Raw genomic sequence first — 17,222 nt, 5'->3', positions numbered from 1 at the left:
TAAAGACATCCCATACCTCACGAGCGCTGCAAAGAATGAAGGCCCGGCAGGGAACCCACTAAGGGGGCTGCGCAAAAGTTAAGGCAAGATCTGCTAGGAAACCGACAAGCAAAATTGGGTAACCTAGGCAAAAGAAAATATCAAAAGAAAAATGTCCGCTAGGAAACACATCTCAAGTGACCTAGGCAAAAGTTAGGACGTTAAAGCAGCAACCTGAGTTGAAAACCGAAAGGCAGCTCAGGGGGATCATCTAAACAAAACGTAACCCCGAGTCATCACTCCACTTTCCAAAAAGGCTAAAACACAATGATAGCTTCTTTGCAACAAATATGCCTTGTTTAATAGCCATAAACACTAAAGCTCACCTTGGCCAGCCATTCTTCTAAAAACCCCTTTTGAAAAAAAAATCCCTTCTAACAATCTTTTGAAAAAATACAAACATCCCTTCTTTCTTTTCGCTTGACCCTTATGGCATTAAAATGGTACCAAAAATATACACGGAGAATGCACAGTGAATACTCACAGAGGAAAGATCGAGACGTCCCCGAACGGAGTTGGGAGACGCTTGACTACACATTGATAATTGAGGAGCCACTGGAACCTCGTGTTCAAAAGAACATATCCCAACAATGATCATAAACGACATGAATGAAAAGGAATCGTCATCATTAACCTTAATGCGTACAGGTTAATTTCCCGACATAAAAAAAAAAGGAATTGCATCTTTAGGAATAAACACATGAGCATAAACTGCATCGCATGCATATGAGTTAGGGGCATATGGAAGGGCGTTACACAAAAATATAAATAAAAGAATCATTCTGTCTTGCATTTTCATTACATCCATGCATCCATGCATTCTACTTATTATGGGTCAGAAGGAGCCATCAGGACAAAACACTCGTCAAAGCAAAATAGCCGAGCATGAGCCAAGCAGTGGCAAACGACAACATGAAGTGATTCTATGTGCCCACTAAGCAAAGACATATCAATAGTGGAATAGAATCAACCAAATAAGCAGACTCATAAGCATGAAGAGGCCATCGCGTCCTACTCCTCAACTGAATGGAGGATGATCTAAGAGAATGCCAAGACTAGAAATGGTTCCCTAACCAAAGCCAGGAGTGGCTTCCAAAATAATACTCATCAATCAAGATTCAGCAAATAACATCATCGTGGGAATAGATCCCTCCATCAATGATGACACAAAAAAGAAAAGCAAAAAACATGAGAAAAAGGCGAGCTTCGTAAATGTTGAAAAAGCCGAAGCATTTAGAAAAATAGCAGAAAAGGCAAGCTTCAAACATGAAAAAGCCGAAGCTAAAAAATGAAATTTAGAAAAAACCCTACCGCAAGCAGGCGCCTGGAGAGGCATCACAATACTCAAGTGGCAGGGGCAACATTGGAATCCCTGTCAACCATCTACTTCTCCTGCCCACCAACACAGGGGCACATCAAACATCGTCTGCCCATCAACCTGGGGGTAGTCTTTCATCTCACAACACCAACAAGAAGACATCAAGTACAAGAACAAATTGGGTTACCTAACCTTAGAGGAGGCCGGCTGAAGCCTTAAATATCAGTCCAACTTGGAGAGGCTGAGCTACGAAACTACTTCAACAAAAAAAGTGGGTTACCTGACCTTAGTGAAAAGGTTGCTAGATCCCTAAAACTAGTACAAGAACAAAGTGGGTTACCTGACCTTAGAGGAGGTCGGTTGAAGCCTTAGAGTCTCAGTCCAGCTTGGAGAGGCTGAGCTACGAAACTACTTCAACAAAAAAATGGGTTACCTGACCTTAGAGGAGGCCGGGTGAAGCCTTAAATATCAGTCCAACTTGGAGAGGCTGAGCTACGAAACTACTTCAACAAAAAAAGTGGGTTACCTGACCTTAGAGGAGGCCGGCTAAAGCCTTAGAATATCAGTCCAGCTTGGAGAGGCTGAGCTACGAAACTACTTCAACAAAAAAATGGGTTACCTGACCTTAGAGGAGGCCAATTGAAGCCTTAGAATATCAGTCCAGCTTGGAGAGGCTGAGCTACAAAACTACTTCAACAACAAAGTGGGTTACCTGACCTTAGTGAAAGGGTTGCTAGACCCCCAAAACTAGTACAAAGTGGGTTACCTGACCTTAGCGAAAGGGTTACTAGATCCCCAAAACTAGTACAAGATCAGAAAAGGTTACTAGATCCTCAAAACTAGTACAAGATCAGTAAGGGTTGTTAGATCCCTAAAACTAGTACAAGATCGGTAAGGGTTGCTAGACCCCAAAACTAGTAGTGGGCCGGCTGAAGCCCTAAATATCAGTCCAGCCTGGAGAGGCTGAGCTCATAAATATACTTCCTCTTTAACAAGCCACAAATAAAGAAACACACTACCATGAGACAAACAGAAGCAGTAGGAAGCATCTACATCAAGACTAGAAGCCTAGATGTTTCGGTTCACCATCCTTATCACCCGACGGAGCATATAAACCAACACTCAGTTGCTCTTAGGGACAAGGATACGGGTAAACACCATCTACCCGAAAGAAATGGTGTGGGGGCATCTACACTGCTGAAGCAAAGGAGAAGATTCAGGACACAGGAAGCGACATGGGGCATTCACATGGGTCTTGAAGCCTAGATGTTTCGGTTCACCATCCTTGACACCTAATAGAGCATACAATCCAACACTCAGTTGCTCCATGGGACAAGGATATAGGGAACACCGTCTACCCAAAGGAAACAACGTGAAGGTATCTATTGTCAAAACAAGAGTGAAAATCTGAATTTTCACCTCACTATGACAAGGGAAACAATGCAGAAGCACCAAAGAGACGAAGAGAAGACCCGGACGAAATGTCTACGTCTTTCCTTGCCTTTGGAAAAGCAACACATTACTATTCCAAAGGACAAGTAAAGAGGGGCAGCTGTAGACACCCAATTTCGTCCGGGGGGCATACAAACAAAGACATGGACCTTTGTTACGAAGAGAAGGAGCTCCCGAAGCATGCCAACAAGAAGACAGGACCTTAAAGGGCCCAAAAGCACAAGTTGAGTTTTTTATTGGCCTGGAACGGACCGTTCCAAAATCGGAATGGGCCGTTCCAAGGTCCAGAACGGGCTGTTCTAGATTTGGAACAGGCCGTTCCAAGTCTTTTAAAGGGGCCAAAAAACCCCAATTGGAACGGGCCGTTCCGAAATCGGAACGAACCGTTCCAAACTCATTCGAAAAGGGTTAAAAGGTTAACTGGAACGGGGCTGGAACGGGCCGTTCCTAAATCTGGAACGGGCCGTTCCAAGGCCGTTCCAGACCAAATCATGTGGGCTTAATTTGGCCCCAGAACGGGCCGTTCTGAAATCAGAACGGGCCGTTTTGGTTCCCCGGAACGGGCCGTTCCGGTTTCAGAACGGGCCGTTCCAGGGTCCAAATTAACCCACAACGGCCATATCCAGAACGGCCGTTCCGATTTTGGAACAGGCCGTTCTGGACCCCCTTCCTGAAGTCTATAAATAGACAGCTGGGGCTCATTTCTCCGGACTCCAAAATTTCGTCCAGACTTCCTATAGCTCGAAATTTCTCTCTTTTTCTCTCTTCCCCTCTCTTTTTGTATTTCTTGAGATTTTTGTGAGGCATTGTAGTGTGAAGGGTTGCCAAAAAGCACCCAAATCTCCATCTTTGAAGATTAATAGAGTTCGTTCAAGAGGTATTCAAATCAATTTTCTTCTCTCTATTTTATTTCTTACATTTGATAAATATTGTTTATAATAAGAGCAATCATGTAGATATTTTAGAGTCAATTGTTAATTTAAATTTTAAATCATGTAAATAATCATCAATAAAAGGGGATATAATATTTAATTTATTATTTCTTATCGCATTAACTTCATCATAGGGTACCGATTTAGGGCGTTGTAAGGTGCTTAATACCTTCCTTACACGTAACCGACCCCCGAACCCAATTCTGGGTATGAAGGCCATTATTGGATCTTTTAAAAAATCTTTTCTTTTTCCAATGTTTTGAGTAAAACATTGGTGGCGACTCCATAAAACCTATTTTCAAAACCATTGATTAAGGATTAGTCTGGTATCCGGGCATTCCTTAATTGATGAGATCTTTAAAAGGATGTTTAAACCATTAGTCGCAAGATCGGAAATTTTCGGGTTGCGACACTCATGTAGTAATATTGGGTTTTAATAATTTTTTTATAAGTTTCGGATACTTCAGTGATACATATTGATAAAGTATCCAAAAGTATTGGTATTAGATATGTATATGGTACTCATATGCGAAGCAATTTAAATTATCAGTGCTTCATAGCTTAAACCTCTTAATGTACAATAAAACTTGTAAGCAGATTTCTATCTCATACTTCAGCCATATGCTATAATTATGATTATATGTTTTACCTCTTAAATTAAATTATGATTATATGCTATAATTATGATTATGAGTGTGAAAGATAAAATGGAACAATGGACACTGCACAAGTTCCTGTTAATGAGAGATTGGATTCTGTTGTTGAAGAAAGCAGTAATACATCTGCTGTGCAGAGCTCTGATTTAAATGGGAAAGGTATTCAGGGAAAAGCTCTTCCTGGACAGCCTATTTGTCCGCCAGAGACATCTGCCACTACTTCATAAGAGCTGATTTGTACAAATTTATACAAATTTATATTCATAAGAGCTGATTTTTTTTGCACATATGTATCTATAGTTTTGATTGTGTGAATTTGCAACTTCAGACCAAGTGGCCAGAACAGTCTGAGAAGCTCTTAGGTTTGATTGTAAACTCACTAAGAGCTTTCGATGGGGCTGTTCCGCAAGGCTGTCCAGAACCAAGACTGGTGGCACAGTTTAGGCATAGTTTAGGCACAGTTTAGAAGCAGTTCATGAATAGTTCAGTTTAAAAATAGTGCAGTTCAAAAACAGATTAAGGTGTAGAGCAGTTCAATTTAGTTTATATTATAGTTCAGTATAGTTCAGTACAGTACAGTTTAATAGAATAAAAAACAGTTCAGTTCAGTTCGTCTGAACTAATATTTAGTTTAGTTCAGTTCATGAGAACTATTTTTAAGTTTAGTATAGTTTTTATAAGTTCAGTTCAGTTCAGTTCATTTTGCCCACCCCTACTTAGGAACAACATGGAAAAGTTAATCTAGATATTTAGGTGTGGAGAATAAATATACACTAGAAGGGATGTTGAATAATGTGTATCAAAAATCACACGATTTTCATAGTGAAGTGGTAACTTTATTTAGATGAAATGTGAAGAGGAGTCAAATGAAACATTGCATATTTTTATATTAGTTCATCTCAACCACCGAAACTATGTTTAGTTCTTAATATAATAAAATTAAGTTCCATTATCTTTAAACAAATATACAAGTATTATTTCAATAAGACACTTCTAACTTAATCTCTAAGTATTCTTTGATTTGTCTTTCCAAACAACTAGCCAAGTATTCTTTTAGCAACAAGTCTCTCCAAACTCAAAATAATTATTCTTCTACAGACAAGCCTCGCTAGACTCAAAACAAATATTCTTTTTCAGACAAACATTTTTAGACTCAACCTTATAACTGATGGAGGCCCATGGGTCAAGGGCTCAATCACTAGGACCATAGTCAAGAGGATGAACGAAAAATGGGCCACTAATCAAGAAAAACCCATAGTGTTGTTTAGTTGGGTTGTGCATTAAAGCCCATAGAGATTAGGATTGGCCTAGTGGGCTTGTAATTCTTGTTTGTGGGCCTTGTATTTTGGCCAAGTAGCATAGGATTTTGGGCCTTGTAATTTTCGGCCATTTTTAGACTTAGGCATAGTTAAGTACATGTGTCATCTCATTTATATGTAATTTAGTTTGCATTTAGATGATATTGACCCATGTGATCGGTCAAGTGGAGTGGCGCACATGGCATGACTCAAATACCACTCAAATGCAAGCCAAATCACAAGCAAATGAGCCTTGCACATGGTTGGATCCAAATTTGGCGCCTAAAGTTAACTTAAACCATTCCATGGTTTATCTTAACCTTAGGTTAAGGCTAGCTTCTCCTACACACTTCTTAGGCCTATATTCTCTTTGGCCTTGTACTGTCATCACTTTTGGCATTTGAATGAGAATTAATCTTCTTAGAGATTCTAAATTCTCCCACCGAAAGTCACCAAGGAGAGTTCTCTTCTCTTAGTCTCCTTGAGCCTTCCTCTTTATAGCTTTAGGATTAAACTCATTTCTAATTCGAGGAAACTAGTTCAAAGTGGAAGCAACATTTCTTCTTCAAGCACCAGAACTCTTCCTTGAATCCTTCTCAAGGAATTTGCAAGAAGAAGTTGAAGATTGTTCCATGAAGTTTCAAGTAACTGAAACTTCATCAATAACAATGGTTATGAAAATTATACAAGTATTGTGTTCATCTCACTTAGACATTATACAACCAATATTGAGGAATAAGTGTTTACAACAAAGATTAGATTTATAGAGAGTATGTTTCTATATGAAGATATATCTTCTACGTAAAAGCATATCTCTTATGTAAAAATGTGTATTTATTTCTTTCTTGAGTTTTGAATCTTCTTGTATAGTAACATAGAGAAGATGACCGTTGCAACACTTTGAGTCTAACTCACAAGTTTGCTTCGTCTGTCTTCATCGTCTTTCCTTGTGATGATAGGCAATCCTTCGACTCATTTAATGCGAACATTAATTGTATTTCACCAAATGGTATCTCTTATCTGATCAAAAAGGTTACGTATCATCTTTTCATGCCAAATGAAGCTTGCATAGGTAATGTCAACTAGGTGTACCAACAATAGTGACTTTGTATGCTTTTCTCTATGATTTTAGAAATCTTTATCCTTGAACCTAACAAAAAATATGATCTTTGTTTTCTTTAACAGATTTGTGAGTTCCAAGATAATCTTCTAGTTTAATTTGTTAAGGAATGAAATATTCATTAAACTTTTGTCGTTAGTTTTAATAAATAATAAGCATTTAATGTATATTAGACAGACTATATGCTTCGTCTAATTTACAACGTCTTATAGACAATCTATGTCTTACACTTCTTTTGATATAAGTGTTTTCAAAAATATTTTTTGAAGGCGTTTTTAAGATATTTTCTCTTATAAACGTTTTGTTTGTTAGCATTAAAACTCTATATTCAAGAGATGTAAGATCTTCTTTTGACTTAATATTAACATTTGTGGCTATGAAGATATATTATAATAAGAAAGACATTATAGAATGACATATAAGCATTTTGTCGGACATGATAACATTTTAAATATATTAATTCTAAATTGATGTGTCGATGTAATTCAAAGTAACCCAATTTTTATATTATAAATAGAGTTATCGCAACGATAAAGTAATGACTGTGGAGGAGCTATAAATTTGCTTGGCAGACATAAGAAAGGAATAACATGAAAAAGTTAATTCAAATATTTAGGATTTGTGGTTATAAAAATATGTTAAAATAAGAAAGACATTATAAAATCACACATATGGATTGTTACTTACATGACAGAATTTTAGATATATTCTAAATTAAGGCGTCGACGTAATACATATTAACTCACTTTTTATATAATAAATAGATATATTTGGTACTAGGATATATGTTGGTTTGAAAAACCAGATAAAATTCACAACTCAAATTCGATCTAAATCAAATAAATCTAACTTTAATTAGTTTGGATCATGGATTTACATTTTGCAAATTTGATGATCTAAGAATCAATTCAAAAAAAATTATTATTTTTTTACCATTTTATTTTATTATTATAAATATCATCTTAATGCTACCTTTATCTTAATTATAAGCAACATAGAACAAATTATTGAAATTAAGAAAATTTCCCTTATTTTAAATAGTGGTCATATTTATTGTTAATTATAAGTGAATACAAAAAAAAAATAAAGTTAATAATAATAAATAAATGATATAAAATAAATTTAACCTTAAATAAGTTTAAAAATTAATGATTATTACTCATAATTTAGATCGATGAAAAAGCTAATTCTTTATTTTATAATTAGGACAAATCGTATTATTATTTTACAATGCTATGATTTTATTAATAACACAACATTGTATCAAATAGGATCATGAACATCCCTATTTGGTACAATTAAGAGTTTGGCGTGTGTGAATAGGTAGGTGTAGTTAGGGGTGTTCAAATTGCTAAACTAAACTAAACTAAAAGAAAACTAAACTAAACTATAATAAATAGTTCACTAAACTAAATTGAACTAAAATAAATATTGACTAAACTAAACTAAACTATTATATAGATTAGTGCACTATAGTTCTAGGAGTTTGAACTAAACTATAATATTAATTAAATTAAACTATTATTAATTATAAATTAAACTATTATTAATTATAAATTAAATTATTATTAATTATAAACTAAATTAAACTATATTAAAAAATAAATTTAAAATCAACATTTTTAAATTGAGCTACCAAATCATTGATATTAATTATAAATTAAATTTAAAATAATTTGAAATGCAAAACAAGTATTACATTGATAAAAGTCCCCATGATAGATCTTTCATTCATTTTTTTTTTAAAATCAATCAAATCTTAGTCTTTCAAATTTCCTCTAGAGAATTTCCTTTGATCATGTTGATTACAATCTTGCATGTACAGTCCAAGGCTTCTTGATATTCAAATAGTTTGTAACCTAAAAAAAAATTATCACATTAATATGCAATATATAGATTTAACTTGCTAAATAAATAGAGCACTATGAAATTTTCATTATATAGATATAGATATTAAATATTTGTGCAATGAAATCATTCACCTAATGTTAATCATCAAGATTAATAGCGGTCAATGAAGTCCCTTCTTGTGGAGACAATATCTCTGCAAAAAATAAAAATAAAAAATAAACATATTTCATAATTTTGAAAAGTTATTGTAAAAAGATAATAAAAATATGTAAAACATTCATATTAACTTACCATGCTCTAATTTCTCAAGCTCTTCAAAGTCCTCATTAGTAAATACAAAAAAAGATGATCCTTTCAACCAATCTTGCGTGCAAACTAGTGCTTCCACCATTCTAGGAGTAAGAGAACTTCGATAAGGATCTAGAACCCTTCCTCCAGTACTAAATGAAGATTCTGATGCTACTGTAGAAACAGGAATGGATAACACTTCTCGAGCTATACTTCCAAGGATTGGAAATCTAGTTGAGTTTACTTTCCACCAATTTAAAATATCAAATTCAACTGACTTGATGAAAGACTCACAATCTTCTTTTAGATACTTGTCCAACTCAGATTTTGCATCAAATCTACGCCCAGTTGTTTGTAAATAAAAACTCATACCATGGATATCATCATCATCATCATCATCATCATCCAATTGTACTACTTGGTGATTACTTTGAGAACCCTCCTCAATACCTTGGTACTGCTCATAAAGTGATCTTAAACTAGAAGACAACTTTAACTTTAATTCATTTGCCTGATCATCATCAAATAAATAGTCAATGAAATGGTTAACATATTCCAATTTACACCTAGGATCAAGGACAACAGCAATAAGTAACAAAATGTTAATTCCATTAGCTCTTCCCCAATATTTGTCATATTTAGTTCTCATTCGAGTAGCCATTGACCTTATGAAAATATCATTATTCTCTTGATACTTGCGAATCTTCCTTCCAATTGCAAATACTTCCTTCATATATATATTACTAGTGACATGATAAGAACCAGAAATACGTATCGTTGCATCATAAAACATCTTCAAGAAAGGTAAGAGCAAACGAGCATCATTCCAATCAGATTCTAATGGTACACCTTTTCCTTTATGGAGATCCTCAACATATTTATTATCTTGCATTTCAAGTAAGTCAAATGCTTTTTTATACTTGAGAGCTGCCTCCAACATTAAGTAAGTTGAATTCCACCTAGTTTCAACATCTAGACAAACAAGGCCTTTATAGGTAATTTTCTCTTGTTCAGCACAAGCCTTGAATCTAGCCAATCTAGATGGTGAGGATCTAATGTACTTGACTGCACCACGAATTCTTAAAATGGAGTCATCTACCTCTTTAAGGCCATCCTTCACAATTAAACACAAAATATGCGCACAACAACGCATATGAATATACTCCCCCTTCAAAAGTACACTATGCCAAGACATCAACCTCTTTTTCAGGTATTGAATCCCAAGGTCATTAGATGAAGCATTGTCCACAGTTAAACTAAAAACCCGATTCAAATCCCATTCATTCAAGCATATCTCAACATTTTTTGCCATAATCTCTCCTGAATGTCCCATGATTTGACGAAAGTTCAAAATTTTCTTTTGCAACTTCCAATTATTATCAACAAAGTGTGCAGTCAAACTCATATAAGTCAAGTTCTGGATTGATGTCCATGTGTCTGTTGTAAGACAAACTCTCCCACAATGCATAGAAAGAAATTTCTTCAAATTTTCTCTTTCTTCATTAAAGAGTATAAAAATATGACGGGTTAATGTAGAGCGTGATGGGACGCTAAATCGTGGTTGCAACACACTTAAAAACTTGATAAATGATTCATTCTCCACAAATTGAAATGGCAACTCAGCAACCACAAACATCTTCACAAGCTCCTTTTGGCATATTTCTTGGTCAAATTTAAAATAACTTGGCGAAGAGCGAACACCACCACTCACTTGCCCTTCTACAGTTTGTGATGAAGAAGAATTTGATCTTTGCCTTTTAAGTCTTTTATTTGGACCTTCATCACATCTCATTAAATGTGTCTTCATAGCACTAGTTCCAGTCAAGTACTTAATTAAGATACCACAATAATTGCAATTCGCCTTATGGTCTTCATCAGAATTTTTAGTGAAATGCTCCCATACCAATGATCGAGTACGCCTTAATGATGTGCTTGAATGAGGTGGTAATATAGTATTAGTGGTAGAGGCATCTGGTTCCATCTCTGGCAAAGAAGGTTCCATTTAATTTTTTTCTCCCTTACAACTATCAAACCAATAAATAAATAAATAAGTTTTTGCTAATAAATGATCAACCCTTTATCAGATAAACATGATAGAAATACTATAACTACTTGTGCAAGGTAACAAGAAGTTCCATGCATCTTTATTTAGTAAAAAACGCATAACAGTAAAGATACAAGCAGAATTTTGCAGTTAAGCCTTTACCACATGTTAATGGGTGAAGAAAAAAGAGGTGGCTCAAAAGTGTAAACACTAGCCACGAAAAGGTTAAAAGGAAAAAGATATACTCATAAACAGAACCCAAAAGAAAAAAAAAACGCTTCCTTGTCAACGCTCCATGCATGAGTTTCATTCCCACTCCTCCATAGAATTAAGTCATTCCAGATTCAGATGCACGAAAAAACAAGATAAGGAAAAACCCTTTTTCCAAGGAGAAAACCCAAAAAAGAGTCTTGTCCAAAGCCATTGCACAAGCCAAAAACAATGAGCAAGTGAGGATTTTTTATGAAAAAAGACAAAAACAAAACAAAACACAAAAACAAGATTCACACTGCACCTCACTTTTCAAATGCATGACACCAAATCATAGAAAAAGACCCGGTTGAATCACACCACCACCCCTCCCTCACTGATACAAAGTAAAAAAGTTGAGCAGAATTTTGATAAAATGGTAGTGTGGAACTCAGTTTCTGTGTACTAGCAGAAATGTGAGTATTCCTAGATAATAAATAATTGATGCTAATAAGGAAGAAATAATGGAAAATACAAATTTATAACAAAACAACATTGTCTATGAATAGTAACATCATATCAGCTAACCTTATGTAACGTCCTCTCAACTGTTAGTGAATCTAATGTGATTTGAAACAGCTGGGGATTGATTAAGCAATGCTAACTAAATCATATAATAACAACATTGTCTATGAATAGTAAAATGTTATTCGGGATTGTAGTAGTTCTAGATAAATTAGTTAGCAAAGCAAACCGTTTCTTAAAATAATGTAGGTTTACTTACATTAAGTATTGCATTGCAGCACTTCAATGGCTATATCACTTATCCAAACTTGAGAAAATAAACAAAGTACTCCTTATTTGAAATTCTTTAGTAGAGTGCTTTATCGATCTCAAGATTGTTTATATATTGATTGAAGTGCTTTTATGCCGTGAATTCTCTCGCAGTCATTCCAAACTTCGACATTAGCAGAGCTAAAGTCCAAATGTGCTTTAGAAACTTGGCATAGATATTAACTAAATTGATCTACCAAGCAATTGACATGCACATACCTGAAAGATTGTTAAAGTGAGAACATGCCTGAGCAAAATAGTAACATCCATTCTATAATGCCCATAAGTAAAATGTGTTTGATGCTAGTTTATGAATGTGACCCTTTACTTCTAAACTAGACCATTGGATCACTCATAATGCAGGGAATTGAAGTCTAGCAAATTGCCTACAAATTATCAAACACATGGAGTGCAAGCAACAAAAATATTTTCTTTACTTATGCAGAGCAAATAGAAACACCCAATAGTTCAGTCAAAATCAAATAACTCAGTAAAAGTGAAAAGTGAAGATGAATCAGAAGAAGTGAAGAACCATCATTGAAAAGTGAAGATTGAAGCAAAATTGAAATACCCACCCTACGTCTCCGCGAGTCCGAACGTGATAGTCTTGGTACGAAGTCTCCGCGAATGTGCTTCACAGCTTCAGCGTTCAGTGCGCGAGTCCGAATAGTCTGGTACGAAGTCTCCGCGCGAATGTGTTTCACAGCTTCGGTGTTTGCATTTGATTTTAGTGAACTGAACTATTAATTTTAATAGTTTAACTTTATAAACTACACTAAAACTAATAGTTTGGTTTAAACTATTAAAAAATAATTTAGTTTATTTTAGTTTAGTTTAGTTTAGTTATTTAAAAAGTTTAGTTTTAAATAGTTTTGTGAACACCCCTAGGTGTAGTTGTAAAAAATTGCGTCTTAAACATCATGTCCTGCAAGATGATAAACGGTCCAATAGGGCAAAAGTTGACATAGTATATATAAAGCTTCACTGAGTATATGTATCATGCGAGGCCAGTGACTGCCTACTGTCATCAACAATCATTTTGAGACCAAAGAAAAGAAGAACAAAGGCACATTTTGAAAGCTTGATAATCTAGAAGAATCTAGTATTCATGTATTTGAACTTGTTATAGATATCATGTCTGTAGAAAAACTAAGAGAGACGAGTAACACTAAAATTGTGGGTGATCGTAGCAACTCACTGTGATTTTTATTGAATAAGAGATGGCCTTTAAATAGCCATTGTACAACGTACTGAATTAACAAGAAGATAATAAAATATCTTATCAAATCAAAACTTACCAAAAAACTATCTTATCTAATCTGAAACAAAATAACTCAAAATCAAATAATTCCAGATAACTAAATCGGATATCCCGGATATCTTGGATATCTCGAATATCTCGGATATCTCGGATATCTCGGATATCTCTAGAAATTTAAGATTATCCAACAAAACTCCCCCATAATCTTAAATTTCTCCTTCTTCTTTCATTCCGAGTAACTTCCTTAACTTCTTAAATGTTGTTGTCGGCAATGGTTTTGTAAAGATATCAGCTACCTGCTCTTTACTTCCTACGTGTTCGAGCTCCACGCTTCCTTCTTTCACCTTTTCCCTGATGAAATGAAATCGGACGTCGATGTGCTTGCTTCTTTCGTGATTGATTGGATTCTTGGCTAGCTCGATTGCCGACCTGTTGTCTACTCGGATCAACACTTTCTCAGCTTTCATAATCTCCAGCTTGCATAGCAAGTTTCTAAGCCAAACTGCATGTTGGACACTCCAAGATGCTGCTACATACTCGGCTTCACACGTTGAAAGAGCTACGATTGGTTGTTTCTTTGATAGCCAAGTGAAAGCCGAGTTTCCCATGAAGAATACGTACCCAGCTGTGCTTTTCCGATCATCCACATCTCCACACCAATCACTGTCCGAGTATCCAATAAGTTGGTAGTTGTCCGACTTAGTGAAATACAGTCCAAGTGACATCGTCCCCTTCACATACCTTAGTATCCTCTTCAATGCTTTCCAATGTGAATGCCTCGGATCCTCCATAAAGCGGCTTGCAATTCCCACACTAAGCATCAGATCGGGTCTTGTACTTGTCAAATACCTTAGACTTCCGATTAGGCTTCGGTACCTGCTTGCATCAACTTTTTCAGCTTCTTCATTTTTAGATAACTTCGTTCTAGGTTCCATGGGAGTAGAAACTGGATTGCAACTCAGCATTTTTGCCTTGCTCAAAATCTCCTCGGCATACCTCTTTTGGGACACAAAAATACCTGTTGTTCTTTGGTCTACCTCTAAGCCCAGAAAGTACTTCATGATGCCCAAGTCGGTCATCTCAAACTCCCTCTTCATTACTTCTTTAAATTCCTCAACCAGCTCAGCTTTGCTTCCCATGAATATCAAGTCATCCACGTATAGAGCAACGAACAATATATCTTCTTTGTACTTCTTTAAATAGAGAGCATGCTCATACGGACATTGTTCATAACCATTTCTCTTGAAATAGGTGTCTATTCTCTCATTCCATGCTCGAGGAGCTTGCTTCAAACCGTACAAAGCCTTTTTGAGCTTCAGTACCTTCTTCTCTTCACCTCTCCTCATGTACCCTAGAGGTTGCTCCACGTAGACTTCTTCCTCCAACACCCCATTCAAGAATGCTGACTTCACGTCCATTTGTTGTATCTTCCATCCATGCTGAGCTGCTAAGGACAGTAATAATCGAATCGTTTCCATCCTTGTCACGGGTGCAAAAACTTCATCATAATCAATGCCTTTCTGCTGTTTATAACCCCTCGCCACAAGACGAGCTTTGTAGCGCTCTACTTCGCCATTTGCATTTGTCTTCTTTTTGTATACCCACTTCAAACCAATTGGCCGAGCTCCTGTGGGTAAATCTGTCAGCTTCCACGTCTCACTCTTCTCAATTGATCTGATCTCCTCATCCATTGCTTTCTTCCATCTCTCATCAAGTACCGCTTCTTCAAACTTTATATCTTCTGTGCCTGTCAATAGACATACTACATGTAACTCGTTAGTGGAGTTGTAGATGTCTTGCTCCTTTGCTTTGTACTCGGACGAGCTCGGAAAACTTGTTCTTGAATACCCAACACCACGTAGTCCATGCACCAACTCCTTCTTTGATAGCTCGGTCAAACCTCCAATGTTTAAATGCCCAAAACGAGAATGCCTCATCATTGCTTCATCCTTCACGTCTAGCTTTAAGCACTTATTTTGAATGATGTTCAGCTCCAGTTTATACATCCTATTCTTTTTCATCTCCACTCGGGCTATCAAACGATCATGCTTGTCCTTCAAATAAAGCACTCGATCCTTCATCAGAACCGAGTTTCCTTTCTCCATCATCTGCCCCATGCTTAAGATGTTATTCTTAAGCTCGGGAACGTAGTAGACATTCCTTATTTCTCCAACTCGTCCATCCTTCTGCATAAACTTGATGGTTCCACGCCCTTTTACCGCCACCTTGGAATCATCCCCAAATGACACGAATCCAGCCTTTACCTTGATGAGTTCGTTGAAGAAACTTTCTTCTCCACACATATGATTGCTCGCTCCAGTGTCCAAATACCAGACCGAGTTGTTTAGGCAACTTGAATCAAGCTCGGCTTCTGACTTCTCATATGAGCTTGGAGGCTCAATTGTTGATCTCTCGACGCAACTCAAGTTTAGCTGGACCTCGGAGGCAGAACTCGGACGTAGCTTGGTCTCCGAGCTCTGCGTCATCATCAAAATTCCTGCTTCCTCGTCCTCTTCTTCTGTGAGAAGATTCTTCCCTTTTTCTTCACTTCGGCTTTTAGCTCGGCAATACTTTGCTATGTGACCGTATTTGCCACAGTTGTAGCAATTTGCCGATCTGCATTCCTTTGCGTAGTGGCCGAGTTTGCCACACTTATAACATTCCACCTCGGACCTCGGCTGACTTCCTTGGCTACGATCACCTCGTCCTTGTCCACCTCCATGGTCACCTCGTCCTCGACCTCGTCCTTGATCACCTCCATGATCACCTCGTCCTTTGCCTCGTCCTCCATGATCACCTCGTCCTTGTCCTCCTGATCTTCGGCCCTGAGTGTTCCGAGTTTCATTCAAATCAAGTTGCGCCTGTAATGCTTGATCAAGAGTATTCTTCATCTTCCTCCTCCTTTGTTCGTGGGCTTCGAGTGACCCAGCGAGCTCTTCCACTGAGAGAACTGACAAGTCCTTTGACTCCTCAATTACGCATGCAATACTCTCGAAATCATCTGTTAATGATCTCAAGATTTTCTCCACAATTCTACTTGCTGGCATTGGCTCCCCATTCCTTCCTAGTTGGTTAGCCACCTTCTCCACCCGAGTTATGTACTCGGATACTTGTTCCTTATCCTCCATCTTCAAACTCTCAAACTCTCCTCGGAGAGTTTGAAGTCGGATCTGTCTGACACGGTGGTTACCTCTGTGCGCAACCTCTAAGATCTTCCATGCTTCCTTTGAAGATGCAGCGTTTGCAATCTTCTCGAAACCTGACTCATCCACGGCATTGTACAAAAAATACAAAGCCGATTTGTCCTTCACTCGTGTCTTTTCCAATGTGGCAATCTGAGCCACAGATTGGTCTTCGTCCTCCTCGGGTTCTTGGAACCCCTTCTCCACTATGTCCCATAGACTTTGGGAACCCAACAGGGTCTTCATTTGTAAACACCAATTATCATAATTGGTTTTCTTTGACAGTTGTGGTACGGTCATTCCATTCACAACCTTTGCCATTACTCTCTCTTTCTTCTTTCTTCCCCCTTCACAGGCGCACACTGTTTTCCCCTCACACTCGGCACTCAGAGCATATAGCTCTGATACCAATTTGTAGAAAAACTAAGAGAGACGAGTAACACTAAAATTGTGGGTGATCGTAGCAACTCACTGTAATTTTTATTGAATAAGAGATGGCCTTTAAATAGCCATTGTACAACGTACTGAATTAACAAGAAGATAATAAAATATCTTATCAAATCAAAACTTACCAAAAAACTATCTTATCTAATCTGAAACAAAATAACTCAAAATCAAATAATTCCAGATAACTAAATCGGATATCCCGGATATCTTGGATATCTCGAATATCTCGGATATCTCGGATATCTCGGATATCTCTAGAAATTTAAGATTATCCAACAATGTCTTTGTTTTATAAGCTCCATGATTTTTCA

General features: G+C 36.7%; 1 protein-coding gene across 1 annotated transcript; it reads right to left on the bottom strand.

Annotated features, from left to right (window-relative positions):
• Positions 1–8,803: 8,803 nt before the first annotated feature.
• Positions 8,804–10,956, bottom strand: LOC109803753 (zinc finger BED domain-containing protein RICESLEEPER 2). Its single transcript, XM_020365431.2, has 2 exons — positions 8,958–10,956; positions 8,804–8,859 (listed from the first exon to the last, which is right to left on the bottom strand). Exons 1-2 carry the CDS (start codon positions 10,954–10,956, stop codon positions 8,804–8,806), a joined length of 2,055 nt encoding a protein of 684 aa, XP_020221020.2.
• Between the last annotated feature and the right edge of the window lie 6,266 nt (positions 10,957–17,222).

Source organism: Cajanus cajan, chromosome 1, assembly GCF_000230855.2.
Source record: "Cajanus cajan strain Asha chromosome 1, NIPB_CcT2T_4, whole genome shotgun sequence".
NCBI classification, from domain to species: domain Eukaryota; kingdom Viridiplantae; phylum Streptophyta; class Magnoliopsida; order Fabales; family Fabaceae; genus Cajanus; species Cajanus cajan.
This window is presented reverse-complemented; position numbering and strand designations above follow the sequence as displayed.

Excerpts from the sequence above, each read along its gene's own strand:
- LOC109803753 (XM_020365431.2), bottom strand. The coding sequence starts at position 10,956 with ATGGAACCTTCTTTGCCAGAGATGGAACCAGATGCCTCTACCACTAAT. Across the intron at positions 8,860-8,957 it reads GCTTGAGAAATTAGAGCATG|AGATATTGTCTCCACAAGAA; the intron begins GTAAGTTAATAT and ends TATTTTTTGCAG.